The sequence below is a fragment of the Cataglyphis hispanica genome, chromosome 18 (assembly GCF_021464435.1).
Source record: "Cataglyphis hispanica isolate Lineage 1 chromosome 18, ULB_Chis1_1.0, whole genome shotgun sequence".
Classification (NCBI taxonomy): Eukaryota; Metazoa; Arthropoda; class Insecta; order Hymenoptera; family Formicidae; genus Cataglyphis; species Cataglyphis hispanica.
Genome location: NC_065971.1, coordinates 1,688,905 through 1,703,248, shown reverse-complemented (window position 1 = coordinate 1,703,248; position 14,344 = coordinate 1,688,905). Strand labels below are relative to the sequence as shown.

The 14,344-nt window shown below is 37.3% G+C and overlaps 2 protein-coding genes and 1 long non-coding RNA gene across 6 annotated transcripts in view; 2 read left to right on the top strand and 1 right to left on the bottom strand.

Annotated features, from left to right (window-relative positions):
* Positions 1 to 2,107: 2,107 nt before the first annotated feature.
* Positions 2,108 to 9,483, top strand: LOC126856390 (uncharacterized). 2 transcript variants are annotated; one of them, XM_050604851.1, is made up of 7 exons: positions 2,108 to 2,500; positions 2,583 to 2,748; positions 2,833 to 3,050; positions 3,128 to 3,295; positions 3,374 to 3,552; positions 3,661 to 3,831; positions 9,249 to 9,483. In XM_050604851.1, the coding sequence occupies exons 1-6, from the start codon at positions 2,391 to 2,393 to the stop codon at positions 3,798 to 3,800; spliced, it is 981 nt and encodes a 326-aa protein (XP_050460808.1). In that variant the 5' UTR covers positions 2,108 to 2,390; the 3' UTR covers positions 3,801 to 3,831; positions 9,249 to 9,483. The 2 variants fall into 2 exon arrangements, with proteins under 2 accessions (XP_050460808.1, XP_050460807.1); XM_050604850.1 differs by lacking the exon at positions 9,249 to 9,483 and having other exon boundaries at positions 2,109 to 2,500; positions 3,661 to 7,723.
* A 549-nt stretch (positions 9,484 to 10,032) lies between these two features.
* LOC126856362 (protein kinase C-binding protein NELL1-like) overlaps positions 10,033 to 14,344 on the top strand; it is a 64,866-nt gene continuing 60,554 nt past the window's right edge. For all 3 annotated transcript variants that reach the window (XM_050604802.1, XM_050604801.1, XM_050604803.1), the window contains exon 1: positions 10,033 to 13,562. In XM_050604802.1, the coding sequence (XP_050460759.1) occupies positions 13,172 to 13,562 (391 nt within the window). In that variant the 5' untranslated portion in view covers positions 10,033 to 13,171. The remainder of the gene's footprint in view (positions 13,563 to 14,344) is intronic.
* The window catches only part of LOC126856416 (uncharacterized), a 158,581-nt gene continuing 157,707 nt past the window's right edge, over positions 13,471 to 14,344 (bottom strand). The window contains exon 3 of the long non-coding RNA XR_007688358.1: positions 13,471 to 13,613. This is a non-coding gene — a long non-coding RNA (uncharacterized LOC126856416). The remainder of the gene's footprint in view (positions 13,614 to 14,344) is intronic.

Here is a 14,344-nt window from a genome sequence, read left to right as displayed (position 1 = left end):
ATAATCAATTGATGCACAATCATTAATGATGATCAAGCTTTCAAAATTATTGTGGTTGTGTATAACGCAACAATAAGATAAAAATTGACATTGATGATTTTTTTTTTAATATTCTGACGATATAATTTTAAACATAATAGTAACAAATCTAGAATGTGTGTGCATATATAAATTGCACTTAGGAACGAGCTTTGAATAAAAATAGTTGTTTGCTGTTTGCTGACTCGATCTACCTCAGAACGAAACGCTATACCTACATGTATATATGTATGGGTTTAAGATGAAATAACGATTTATGGAAAGATTGTAATAGTGGCGTGACGATATATTGTTGTTTTAGAATTTTAGAAGAGGGGGGATGGATGTAGGGACGATACATATATATCCTCTCTGTTCAATGTAGAAAGATTGTACGTCGCGGTTAAAATTACAATTATATTTTGCTAATTACTAATATATACATACATACATATATATATATATATATATATATATATATATATATATATATATATATATACATATACATATATATATTTTAAATATACACAAGATGTTAATCCATATTATATATGTACTAATATTTTTTTAATCAATTTTTGTATGTAAAGTTGCGCAAATTATAGTGTTTACGAAAAAGTGTGGATATAGTCATATGGTTATATATAGATATAAATACAGATGTTGTATAATCCTTATCAAATCGTTATGCAGTCTTATTTATTGTTATGCGAGTTATCGTAAGAGTTTAATTTGCTGTATGTTTAATGTTGGCAAGAGTTTAGTGTAATAGTGTAGGACGAGACGTCATTCCGATATTATCGTAGTCGCAAGATTGTGCAAGAATTGGATGTAATAAAAATATTTTTCAGGATGTGCAATATACGTTCTCGTATGTACGAAATGCCATTTTGTTATTTCGACAATATTTTTTTTAATGAGATTGCGTATTGCGTTTTTATGCACTCGATGCTTCGATTGCGATTGCATTAATGAATCACTGCTGATAGATTAGAGGCGCAGTTTTTTGTTATTACAGATCGTTGAGTATATGAAATGTAAAATTGATGTGTAAACATATTCCGGCATTAATCGAGTTACAACGGCAAACGACTCGATGATAAGCGGTTCATTTCATCAGAATGTAAAGACAAAGTTGGATTGTCATTTTTATTCTAATAAAAAAACCTTGTGGACAACAAAAGCGCCCTTTTTAATGATTAATTATTCATTGACATATGTATATATATATATATATATATATATATATATATATATATATATAAAGATCAAGATAAGTTAGCTAAGCTTTTATTTTTTCACGATGTTCTAGAAAAAATAATATACTGTATATATACTGTATATATATATATATATATAATATATATATATATATATATTCATGATCATTATATTATATATTAATAATTTTGCACAAATTATTACATTTATGATTAGAAAAGAAACAGAGACTCTGACTACAAATTAATTAAAATCAATATAAGCAAAATAAACATGCAATATAAAAAATACATATATCGCGATCAGTATCAGAAATTATTTGCTATTATAATATAATTAATAATTAATTAACATTTATAATTAATATGTAACTATATATATATATACAATATATATATATATATATATATATATATATATCATATAAAAATTATTTCGATAATAATTTATTATCGCTGTTCGTAATATATACTAGAATGACTAAACATCGTGCGTAGCTAATAAAACATTAATAAATTCATAATATGTTTTCGCATTTTTCATCTATTAATTATTTAGCACAGATATGCATCAACAATCAGATGTTTTACCATGGCATCGAAAAGTAAACCTGGCCATATAGTTCCGCCGATTTTAAAATGAATCCAGTTGGCGCTACTGTACCAGCACCAGGAAGGCTAGGAAAAGCGTCGGACGAAATATGGCGGCTTGGTCCCCCTCTGTCTCTCTCTCTCAGGCCTCTCTCTCTCTGATGTTATCAGCTAAAAGCTAAAACGGAACAGCCTATAAATAGTACATCACGTGACATTTCTGAAAGATTGTAATTTAAGAGATATCAAATTTCCGTATATACTTTTTTTTGTTAATGAGCATGTTTATAAGATCGATTTTGAAATTCGCGGTTTTGCAGAAACGCCGAAGGTGAGGAAAGTATTAATCAAAAAGCGATCTTGAATCATCTTCGGATCAATTGTTCGTAACGTAATCACACGGCGTGTTGTGTCAACATAAAATTTGCCTCGTATTTACGCCGCAATTGAAGCAACTTGTCGATCAAAAGGTTATGTTGCACTGTGATTTCGCCAAGATTGCTTCCTCTTAGCGTCAGAACTATCGAGCGACTTTTCTTAGAGAGTTCTCACTTGCTCATGGGATTTATCGATGATGAATTGCAAGAAGTATCTCAACTCTGTCACAATGTTATTGATGGAAGTCGCCTCGTCTCTTGCGTGCGGAGCATGGTCCGCGTCGAAATAACGTAATAAAACTGTCACATTTCAGATCAAAATCATCTTGTCCTTATTGCGATTACTTTCATCACTGGCTTTCTTATTCTGCAGGAAAACATCGTTCAAGCAACTCGTCGTGTGCATCCAGTTCCGAGAAGATTATCCCGCGTCATCGCTGTTTCTCGAATTAAAAAGTAAAACTCTATCTACAAAGTTGCTTGATAGACTAACAGAAGTCTGCGAAAAGGAGTGCAAGTGTTTGTTGAACAAAGCACAGGTTCCTACATTTAGATTTATATCTAACAATTTATTACATACATAAAATTTATATTGGCTAATAAATTCTCTCTTATACTGATAGGTGTTGCCAATTTTGAAGTTTATCAGAAATTTTATTGAGGAGAATTCGCTTATCTGTTGTTACGACGAAATATCAACATTAAAAAAACTTCTGGGGGTAAAAGACGAATTAAAATTGAAGCAGAAGAATTCTTATATTTGTTTAACATTATACCAAGATTTATATTATTTTAAGACTAAGCTTGACATTCCGGATAATTATCCTATCAATTGTGTGACGTATGTTTAATTTTTTTCTGTAAATTTTGCGCAGTAAATTAAAATTTAATGTTACTAATTTTTGCATTTATTTGCAGGTTTAGTGATGTTGATACAAATTTTCCACCATTGTTTAAGCGTTATCTAGTTGGACAAGGAAGAGAATTAGCAAGACGATGTGTCGAGCCACCATTGAAGAAACAAGCCCAACAGAAACCATTCACTTCAAAACCGTCATTAAACACAGTTGCTTCTTTTCTCATAAAGTAATTCTTATTCTCTTACATCAGTAGACTTTTAATTGTTATAGTTTTTTTTTTAATTTCATGATTTAACTTATGCAGAACTGTAAAAGCTTTTCCACAAGAGCCTTGCCAACATTGCAAAGTAATATGCTTGCCAGCAAACCCAGAGGAGATTGTAACCGACGAAAATGCGGATTTCCACGCCGAAAGACTTTACTGTGGTCATCTCTTCCATTTAAAATGTCTCGTGACATACATGAAGACTCCGCCATTCCATGGTAAAACAAGAATTTCACTTAATTATTCATTTAATTTAAATATTAAATTGTGTTGTATTGAAAGATTTAAAAAAAAATTCCTTTATTTTTTGTTCATTTTTTTGTTAGGGGGTAAGAAATGTCCAAGTTGCGGCCAACGTGTGTATCATGACAAATGGGGATTAAGTGACAAGCTCGCAGAGGCTCGCTGGGCTCATCAACAGGCACGAGTAAGAGAGTTAGCAGAAGTTGAAGATTTTTTCAGCTAAGCAAACCCTGTATTAAGCAGACACTTGTGCTGTGAGTTTCATGATATTTTACTAAATGCGCGATATGATAAATGAAAACATATAAAATGTGGCAACTGACATTTTGAAGAAAAATAAAATGCTTGACAAGAATGAAAGTATAAAAGAGAAAAAAATTCCATCTCTAAAAAGAAAAATTGTCGTTATGATTTTACTATTGTTAGAAATTGTACTATTCTAGAATATTGTCACATTTATTAAAACAAAAAGTAAATAATGTTGGAAAAAATATTTTTTTTTAAATACAAAACATTAAAATACGATATTAAAATATACGGTATTAAAATATACTTACATCTATTTTCAAATAGAAAAATGTCAGTTACCAATTTTAGTTTTACATCAAGAAAGTGAGAATGAAAGAAAGTATCAATGTGAATAGCAAATGGGCATTAATTACAATGGGCTTAAAATAGTTGATAAGAATACTTTTTATGCTAAATATATCAACATAACATTATTTTTATATCTTTAAGTTACTTTATGTAAAAATAATATTCATACATATACACACATTATGTTTGCAATTTTTTTTTTTTTATTATTTTGTTTAGTAGCTATAACTCAGGATTCTTTGTCAGTCATAGTTTATAACTTGGATTTATAATTTGAATGTTTCATCTCGAAGATTTTTACTATAGAGTTGATATACTTTTTTTTTTAAAAAAAAAACGTAGTTTTAAGTGCAATTGAAAATGATTTTAATAAGAAAAATACAGCTAAAAGATGACAGATGAATTAGGAAAAAGAGATTACCAGTATACAACTTTTATTAAAAACTTTCTTTTATTTAATCGCAAGTAAAAATTATAACTTGACACGAAGTTTTTTTGGGGGAAATTTATCTTGTTACATTATCATATATAAAAAAAGAAAATCTCTTTAAATAAAAAAAACTTATCTATATCTTACAACAATGCACAAACAAGTAATCGCAAGTAAGTTCATCATAAAACTAACTGTAATAAAAAAATATATATAGAAATAAATTTTATAAATTTGAAAGAAAGAGGCTGTGCGTGCGTCGATTTCCGATGCGTATCTTATAAACGTAACGCATACTTTTTGTCCTCATGACGATCGATCTTTTGTATCATGTATAGGAGGCAAGCCAGCTTTTTGGTGATGCGTGCATACGATTATATAATATATATAATTTGCAGAAATTATCCCACAGAGCAGAATGTGATGGTCAGTATGGGCGCAGTCTCGCATGTATGCACAAATAGTTGTGACCGTGTTCGTGACGTATTGATCCTCGGTACTGGCTATAGTGACATTGTCTCCGTCTCCCTTTCTCTCCTCTCAGACTGGCCTCTTGTGCGGGCACATTTTCGTTTGTTCTGCCGCGTTTACTTTGCTACCCCTACTTTGCGGCTAATGTTCTTTACGCGTGTGTTCATCGTGGTGCAATATCTTTGGGCGCATATGGTATATTAGAGCGAACGAAAATGACAAAGAGAAGAGGGGATATACGGGGGTTCAGATTGATAAAATACTGAGAAAAGGTTCGTGAGAGTGTTTTTCTTCGGATTTTTTAATAAATTTCAGATATTTGGTAAGGTATCTCTAGAAACAAGAGACGTATTTTTATATGTGTGCCTTAACAGGCATGGAGGAAGGATTTAAAATTTAAAATAATTTCTCGTAATTGATGCGATATATTTTAATCTAACTGTATTGCCACAATTATAGGATTTATGAGAACTGATTCAAACAAAAATGCATATTATTAGAAATATTTTATAATTACAATATTTAGTAGAAAATCCATATTTTTTTCAAAAATTAAAATCTTTGCTAAATTCATAGTTGAGAGAATAATTAAATATATAATTGCATCGAATTATTGATTATCCGCAGAGACATAGAAAAACGAGTATAATTTAATCGTTTCTTTTCTAATTAAATTTGCATAATAATTTTTAGCTAATTAGTATTCTTATATTTAAAATCATGTTACAAATATTTGTTTTAATTTTTTTAATATGATCACTTGAATTAATCATTTATTGCTCATCGAATTGAATTAATCACATTCCGAAGAATATCTTAAATTTATTAATTTATAATTTATACATGTAAATTTTTCTCTTGGAAGAATTTCTTCGCATCATTATTATTACTTAAAGCTACAATTTATTTATTACGCATCCCAATATTTTTTCTATTAATCACAATAATATGGATAATGAAGAGGAAATATTCTTATTAAAACAATCATTACCTTCATCTTTTACATAAAAAGCGTTATATAAAAAAATAACTTTTGGAATTATAGACGGAAAAAAAATGATAAATAAAATAGTCTGTTTTTCTCGATATTTGCAACAGTAATAAATGGAACTCGCGTGAATATATCGGTTCCCAAGGGCGATCGACTAAATTTTTCTCCCGCCGCGTGTTCGCATTTAGTTCCGGGAGACAGCCAGGCAGACTAATTCCCAGTTATCGATTCCACGCATACGTGGAAACGTATGCTCGCGTCGTACTCATGTAGGGCGGACTCTCACGGACAGTTCCTTACACCTGACCTGATCGAAACGCGAATCATGACGATGAGTTAAATCTGTCTCTTCGTGGTCTCGCATAATACGACCAGCAGAAAAACCGTTTCCGCGATTGTGAGAGAGAAGAGCGGCATATATAAAACGACATTGACGTTGTTTGCATTGTTGAAAAGATTTCTGGGTCGATGGGTACACATCGCGAAGAGAAACGTGACTGAAAATTTCACGTGTCACGTGCAATTTCGTTATTGCAGCGGCATTATTAGTTCACGTTTGTGCTCGCATTAGGGTCGATTCCGGTCATATATCTATATCTATGTGTTTGAATGTTCACCGGCTACGGGTTTGCGAGCGATTGCGAGGGGTTTCCTCGGTATATGCACCTGGAGTCGTTCACACCGATTTATCTCGCGCTAAGAATAGCCCGATATTTCTTTTCCATACACAATTATACAGAGATATATTAATATGACATTATTTAATGTCTATAGAGAATAATTAATATATTAATAGCATCGCATTGTTGTCATGTATAAAAGCATAAATGCATTAAAATCATGAAATACTCGGGAGCAATTTTAGAATATCAATTATCGATTTAGTCAATTAGTTTGCAATGCTATTCATCAGAAAATATTGTGACTGAATACGATCGTCTATCGATTTAACGAGTATTTTAAGCGACAGCAACGAGCGTAGTTAACGTAATCGAATAGTTGCGTAATCAATCCAGAGCTTATGTAGGTAATGCATAAATCCCGCAAATCGTCTTTATCAAGCAAGAGTAATGCGTCTTCCGGTTCCTGGTGTGCGAAGCAAATCGGCGTATTATACACACGATATCTCTAATAATTGCACAGCTTCGCCGTAACGCTTTGCGGATCGATAGCCGGGAAATGGCCGGAAGCCAAGTCCGGCGATGTCGTTTCAAGTTTTACCATTGTTACATTGCGTAGGAGAGGGAGTGCTAACCCCTTTCGCGAGTGTCCCACTTATGTATCGGTAACCCCCGACGCACAAATCTCCTCCGCCCGTCCTCCGACTGTCTCTAAGAGGACTGCTTCCATCGGAATGCTTTTCATCCTCCGGATTAAAATGCGGTTCACTTTAAAAATGATGCCGAAATTTGTGAACTCATTCATAATTAATCGCAGCAGATATTAAATTGTTCACGGATATTCTGTATTCGCACATTCTTCTTCGCGAGGATGTTGCAACGAGATGTCCGAGCGAATCTCGTCAACCGCTTCATTTTCTCTGATAGTTTTGAAAGAAAGTTAATTCGAACTAATTATCAATACGAAGATGTAACTGGATTTTATCGAGACGTTTCAGATTCTTCAGTTCCAAATAAATGACCTATTTATAAATGGATACTTATTGTAATGCATTGTTAGCATAAGTATATTTTTACAGTAAAAACAGGAAATTTATGCAATTTCACTTTCGACAATGCGGGTACACGTGAATCGCGATAAAACAGGATTTTTTAGAAATTGTATGTATTTTCTCGAATAATGTAACAATTATTAAAGTTCAAAGTAATGTAACATTTATATATATATATATATATATATATATATATATATATATATCTTTTTTCTATATCGTCTATATATTACAAGGAACGTTTCTTATATTAGTAATTGAAAAGTCGACGGCTGTAAAAGTTGAAAGAAAGAAACATTGTGGCGCGTGCCAGTCTAAGGGTATCCACTGAGAACATTTCTTTTGCAAAGATTGCTTCGCGTGACACGAAAATTCACGCATTTCTTTCAACGCGAACAACAGCCCGATCCTTGTCATACCCCGAGGAAATATTTCGGAATAACGGTATCGTAAATGATGCGTGAAAATGCAGCTGTCCTGCCTCGCGGTGTCCGTTCTCAACTACAATGATCTATTTTTATATACTTTTATTTATTTTTACAATACCATGCAAGAAAAATCATTTGTAGAATAGTTAATGTTAGTAAAGAGGAGAAGTTAAATTAAATTAACGTTATCGGAAAGCGGAAGTACGATGGAACATTAATTATCCTCGAATAGAAGAATGATTATTTTTTTGTATTTATCAAAAAAAATACATATATAAAACATTAAAAGTAAGAAATAAAATGGAGAAAAATTTCATTATAGTGTGTGTAATTTCATTGCGTTTGCCACGATGCAATGTAATATTTGCCGCAACTATCCATCATAATCGTCCACCCATCTCGCATCTGTTTCTACGCCGCTCCTCTCCGCTTCCCCTCCTGCAAAAACCAATTTTCCGTTTGAAAATGGAAACTGTGATCTCTTGGCTACTTCGCGAAAACGGGAATGTTGATCTGTAAGTGCATCTCTATACGCACGAAGATCAATCATGAGTAGCGAAAGTCCACTCGTGAAAGAGAGGATGAAAGAGGGAAGGGGAGGATGACATAAACGAGGGAGAAAGAAGGCTTACACGTAGGTCCGCGGGGTCCCGCAACAACAAGTTGCAGCCACCTGGCGAGGGTGATGCCGGCCACGCGGTGGATTACCCTCCAGGTGCTCCCCCTGCGAAACCCCCTGCTTCGCGCTGTGTGTGCCTGCTGGTCGACGACGACGATGCCGCCGACGCTGTCGCAACCTGGTGCGTGGATGAAGGCAGGATACGCACGTAATAACGAGGAATCGCCGGCGTCTCAAAGAGCAAGGCGCGCGATATCGCGTTCGTTCGGGGACACGCGCGAATCGACCACGTCCCGAAATCGATACGCACATCTGCCGCAACGGAGGAGTCTATTGACTCCCGCCGGCACGACGGTGGCCCCATGCGCATTTTCGAAGCCCGATTTTAGCCGGCAAATGCAATTGACACTTTTGAATAATTTGTGTAATGCATCGGAGTATTAATACGTTCTTTTTTTTTCAGCTGCCAAGACATTGTTTGACATTTTAATCCTTCAACATCAGGTATTAATGTCTAACTCAATTCAGAATTGGAATTTATATGGACGATATAATATAATATTCCGATATTATATTCCGAAGATATAAATAGAAGCTGCATAAAAAGAAAAGATTCTATTCTTCTTTCACAAATACAAATATATAAATCAACTTTTATAAAAATTGTTATTTAACTTTGCTTATTAAGCGCATTACTCAACTCAATTATAAATTAGATACTTTATAGCTTATTATTTCCTTGTGAGAAGTACAAATTGAAAAGAAATGTAAAATTTATCACAATTGTGCTTGCTGGGGCAATGTTTCATGGAATGACTTTTCGGTTAAAGATAATATCCTTGTTAATCCAAAAGCACTTTGCAAACAGTAGTTTTTATACGTACAGCAGAAAAGAATCTTGCCAAAAATACACGAAATAATAAAAGAAGATCAATACGATGGAGCACAAGGATCGCCAAATAAGATAATAGTTATCAGATACAGATAATAATTTAATTTTTAAATATTTGCAATTATATATATATATATATATATATATATATATATATATCACATATATTACAAAGTACTACATATATAAAAATTTGCAACGTAATTGTTAAGTAAAAGAGATGTATGAAAAAAAAATTATATTTATTTTACTTTTAATATATTATTCTATGTGTTTTGCATGATTGATTGAAAATATTTTTACAATATAAATTAACTGAAATGTAAAAACTGACATACAATCAAAAATGTCTTATGTACAAATTTCTCGTAGCAGCACATGCAATCGTGTCAAAATGCAGTTGCATTATATTTACTCGTTCAAGGCGTTCTGTTACCTCGTGTAGGATTGCTATAGTTTCAGAAAATCCTATCGACGCGCTTATCTATAGACATATTCACGTGATGTGATAAAAATGAAAAGAAAAACTTGTCCGCAAAGTCTCGATTCGATATTATATATTACTGGTCGGCATATATTACTTATTACCCGCATACGCGCGCATTATTTATTTTAGGAGAGAAAAAAAAGAGGGTCGTTTGTCATTTATTATCTCTAAATGTATCTAAGCAAACCATATACAGGCCATTCTGAATTTATGCGTTCGAAAATCTGTAATTTAAGAAAAAAATGATTTATATGATACAACATCCCCTTTATATCTATTTACAGATGGCTTTCCAATTCGAGAAATATAGTATAGTGATTCTATATTTCTTTCGAGTAATATGCTCAATATGTGGAATGAGGTAATGCATATTTTAAGGATATCTAAAAGCAGATGATAAATCAAAGGAAATTTCTTCCGCAAGACCTCGCCTCTTCCTGACACATCTTTCCCATCAAACACTATCAACATATCCGCGTACATACCTTCGAATTCGATTGCTTATTTGTGCTACAGCCCTCGGTGTGTCGACAGTGCACACAGTATTGCCTCTATAACACTAATACACGTGGCCAAATTTGCACGTAGACACATAAATGTACATATTTATATTTGTTCAGTATACATTTATTTGACAGGATAGATATTTGTGATCTTTTGCAGGGTTGTATACATCTTGTATAGATGTATCGCGCTTTTAGTTCTAAAAATCAAAAGATATTAAGATGGAAAATGAACATAAGAAACGTTTCATTCTACTTTTTATTTTTATTTAAATCATCTTAAGTGATATGATGTACTTTTTCAAGCTATTTTATATATTTTTAAATTCTCAATGCATGTAAAATTTTTCTAAAATATCGCTTTTTTACACATATATAAGACAAAGAGGGGTAAATTATTATTAAGTTTCAAACAGAATAATAGAAAAAAAAGTAGCAGCATCTTTGTAACAAATGAAAAGAGCGCCCCGGAATAAAATGGGACACCCGGTATATCCGCGTCGGGGGTAAAGCGTGTGTGTAGCCGTGGTGTGTGGCACAGGTCGACGGGGGTGCCGCGTTTCAGACGCCGCGTTGCGGGCCATCGATTTCGGCCCAGGCCGATGGCATCGACGGGGCGCTCCTCCGCGGGACCATCGCGACGTCGTCGTCGCGGCGGCGCTGCTGCCGCCGCCGCCGCCGCCGCCGCCTCCTCCTTCACCACCGGCGTCGTTAGTCCCAGAGGAAGAGAGAGAGAGAGAGAGAGAGAGCGAAGGAGCGAGGAGAAAGCCGCCCGCCGTCTCTACCTTAGCCGGCGTCCGCTCGCTCGCAGCTACGCCGACTACTAACGCCGAGTATTAACGGCGTCGTCGCCGTTCCGCTCGACGCACGCCGACGCCGACGCCGCCTGCGCGCGAGGTCGCGCCGCGTCGTGCCGAAGTGAGCCGACACGACACGGGCGGTGAGCAGCAGACACACACTTACGGCAGTCGAGGGCAGTCGTGAGGCTGCCCGTCGTGCGTGGTGCTGCTTAGTAGCTGGCCGTGTACTAGAGAGCTTTGCCACTGCCTGGCCTGCTGGCAGCCGGCGCGTTATCCCCCAGTCAGTGGAGCGAGAGAGCCACGGCAGTGCGGGAGCAAGAGTTCACGGTGACGGATCGGTCTGCTCTTCTGCGACAGCATAACTGAGCGTAATCGTGAATCGAGAGAGATAAATAGAGAAAGGACCTTTACGCGAAGAGAGACTCTAGGCGAAGGGGTTGGATCAACTATCTAGGCCGTCGTGAAAGGGTTGCGACGCCGCAAACTATATTTTAATATGCGAGAGAGGAAATAGATCCTTTTATATCGAATAGACGATTTCTAGACGACCGATTGTCCGAATAAATATCCGCGGGACCACCGCGGGTGTACGAGCGAAGCGCAGTTGCTCGATGCATCGGTGCACCACCAGCTGCAGCTGCCACCGCCGCTACTACCGCCTTTACGGTGCTACCACTACCACCGGTACTACTACCGCCGCTGTTGCCGCCACCACCGCCGCCGCCGCCGCTATCGCTGGCAAGACCTCGTAGAGATGTCCACCTCGTGGCAGCCGACACTTCCTACCGGACGGTGGTAGTGTCCGGGCGCGCTGGTCGACGCACGAGCTGCCGTAGTCAATCGTTAGTTTTTTGACGACAAGAGTGGCGAAGGAAGGTGTTTGATGACACTTGGTGATCGTTCCCCATAGTGCGAGCAAAGGTGATCTCGCATAGAGAAGGCAAGGGGACAAAAGACAGCCGTAAGGGAGAAAGAGAGGGTGTAGAAGAAGACAGGGACAATCGAACCCTTCTTTCTTTCTTTCCGCGCTCGACGCGTGTCATCGCTAATACACAACGCGCGCTTTCGCTTAGAGGGCTTCTTCCCTCCGACGCGGCGGATATAATACGCGGATTCCTCGAGGCCTTTATCACGCGCGTCGCGATATACTACGTGACACTTCGCGACGTGTGTCACGTGAAGAGAGTAGCGGCGCGTCGTTCCACGGGTCGTCGTCCTGACGTTGAACAAAACGGAACGCGTTCCTTACAAAACTATCCGTACTACATCCAAATCTCTCATTACCGCTATATCAATTTCGTAAAAAGTACTCCGCAAAGATAATTCAACTGTGACGGGAATATCGCCGGTCGACGGGATACCGAAGAGGGGGATCAGGTTGCGATCGGAGAAGCAAGGAGATCACGCCTGGGGTGAGACCGAAAAGGTAGTAGTCTGTGGTTGATCGGTTGGTTGGTGCTACGTGTGGCTAGTGGGACTGGTGGCTCGGCTCGGACGGCCCAGGTCGCGGTAATGCCTCGCAGCAGCGATCGTGTCGCCAGGTCGCACGGTGTCGCAGGCGGGGTGAGGGACCGGGCCGCCGCAGGTAATACCGGCGTCGTCGTGGGTGTTGTCGCGGCCACCGCGGATAGGATACGTTGACGAGCGCAGCCGACCCCGGTGGCACGTTGCTGGCCACCGTCGTCGTCGCTGCATCCGCAGGCCATGTATCGAGGCGAGCCGGCGATCGACCGTGCCGGCAGCGGCGGCGGTAACCGCAGTGCCGGCGACCCGCGCCGGGCAAGATCGCCGCGTCGACGACGCGCAACGGCGGCCGCCGACCTGCCCGAGGACGCTGACGGCGAGGAGGAACCCTACGGCGAGGGGGATGAGGGGGAGGAGGAAGAGGACGAGGAGGAAGAGGCCTATATCGTTCTCGATGTGCAACCCCGACGACCGTCCGACTCCACGACGAGGGTGTACCGCAATGACGATTCCTGCGGCTGTCGCGCGGTGCAGAGGAGGCCGGGTAGAAGACGGCACGGCTCGGGAAATGCCCTCAGGATACTCTTCGCCGTTGCCGCAGCTGCCTTCCTCGCGCTCGCCGTCTCACCAGGTATGAAACGATCAATTCCGTAGATCCTTGTCGTCGATTGACGACCGAATCCTGTTAACGATAATTATACGAGATGTATATAAGGGGATGAAACACATCTCGGAGAATGCTTTCGTTTAAGGGAGAGAAAGGTTTTTCGATAGCACTCTCGTGTAAGACAGATCGGATTCAATCATTTTTACACCTTTATAAGATATATTCCATATAAGAAAGTTTGTTAGTGTCATTAATGTTCAAACGTGAAGGGTATTTTTTTATAATTAAATTATTAGACAAATATAAGAATAATAGCGTGCAAATTAGAATTACGGTTTCATTAAAGCTTCGATTTTTATCAAATATTTAACGAATATTGCTTTTCATGAGATAATTCACTTGATATCATATGTGAATATTGAAAAATTCAAAATGTACATTTTTTTTCCTCAGTTTAGACCTCTTTCTATTTAGCAATTCAGAAAGAGAAATTTTCTATTGATATTAGTCGAATATTCGACTATTAATTCAACATGAATATATATCAATTCAATAATGAATATATATTCGCCTTCCTTATTTTTCTTTTTTTTTTTTTTCATTATTTGCACAACAAACCATATTTTTATGTTAATGAATTGATAATGAAAGATCTTGGACTTTCTTCTAGCAGCATCCAATTGTGCGCTATGAAAAGAGATTCCCTAAGAAACTATAAATCTTTTATCCTTTATCAGAGCGTAAAACTTCGATACGAGTATATATTTTTGTTGCTTCCATCGGGCATTATTCACGCATTAGCCGGT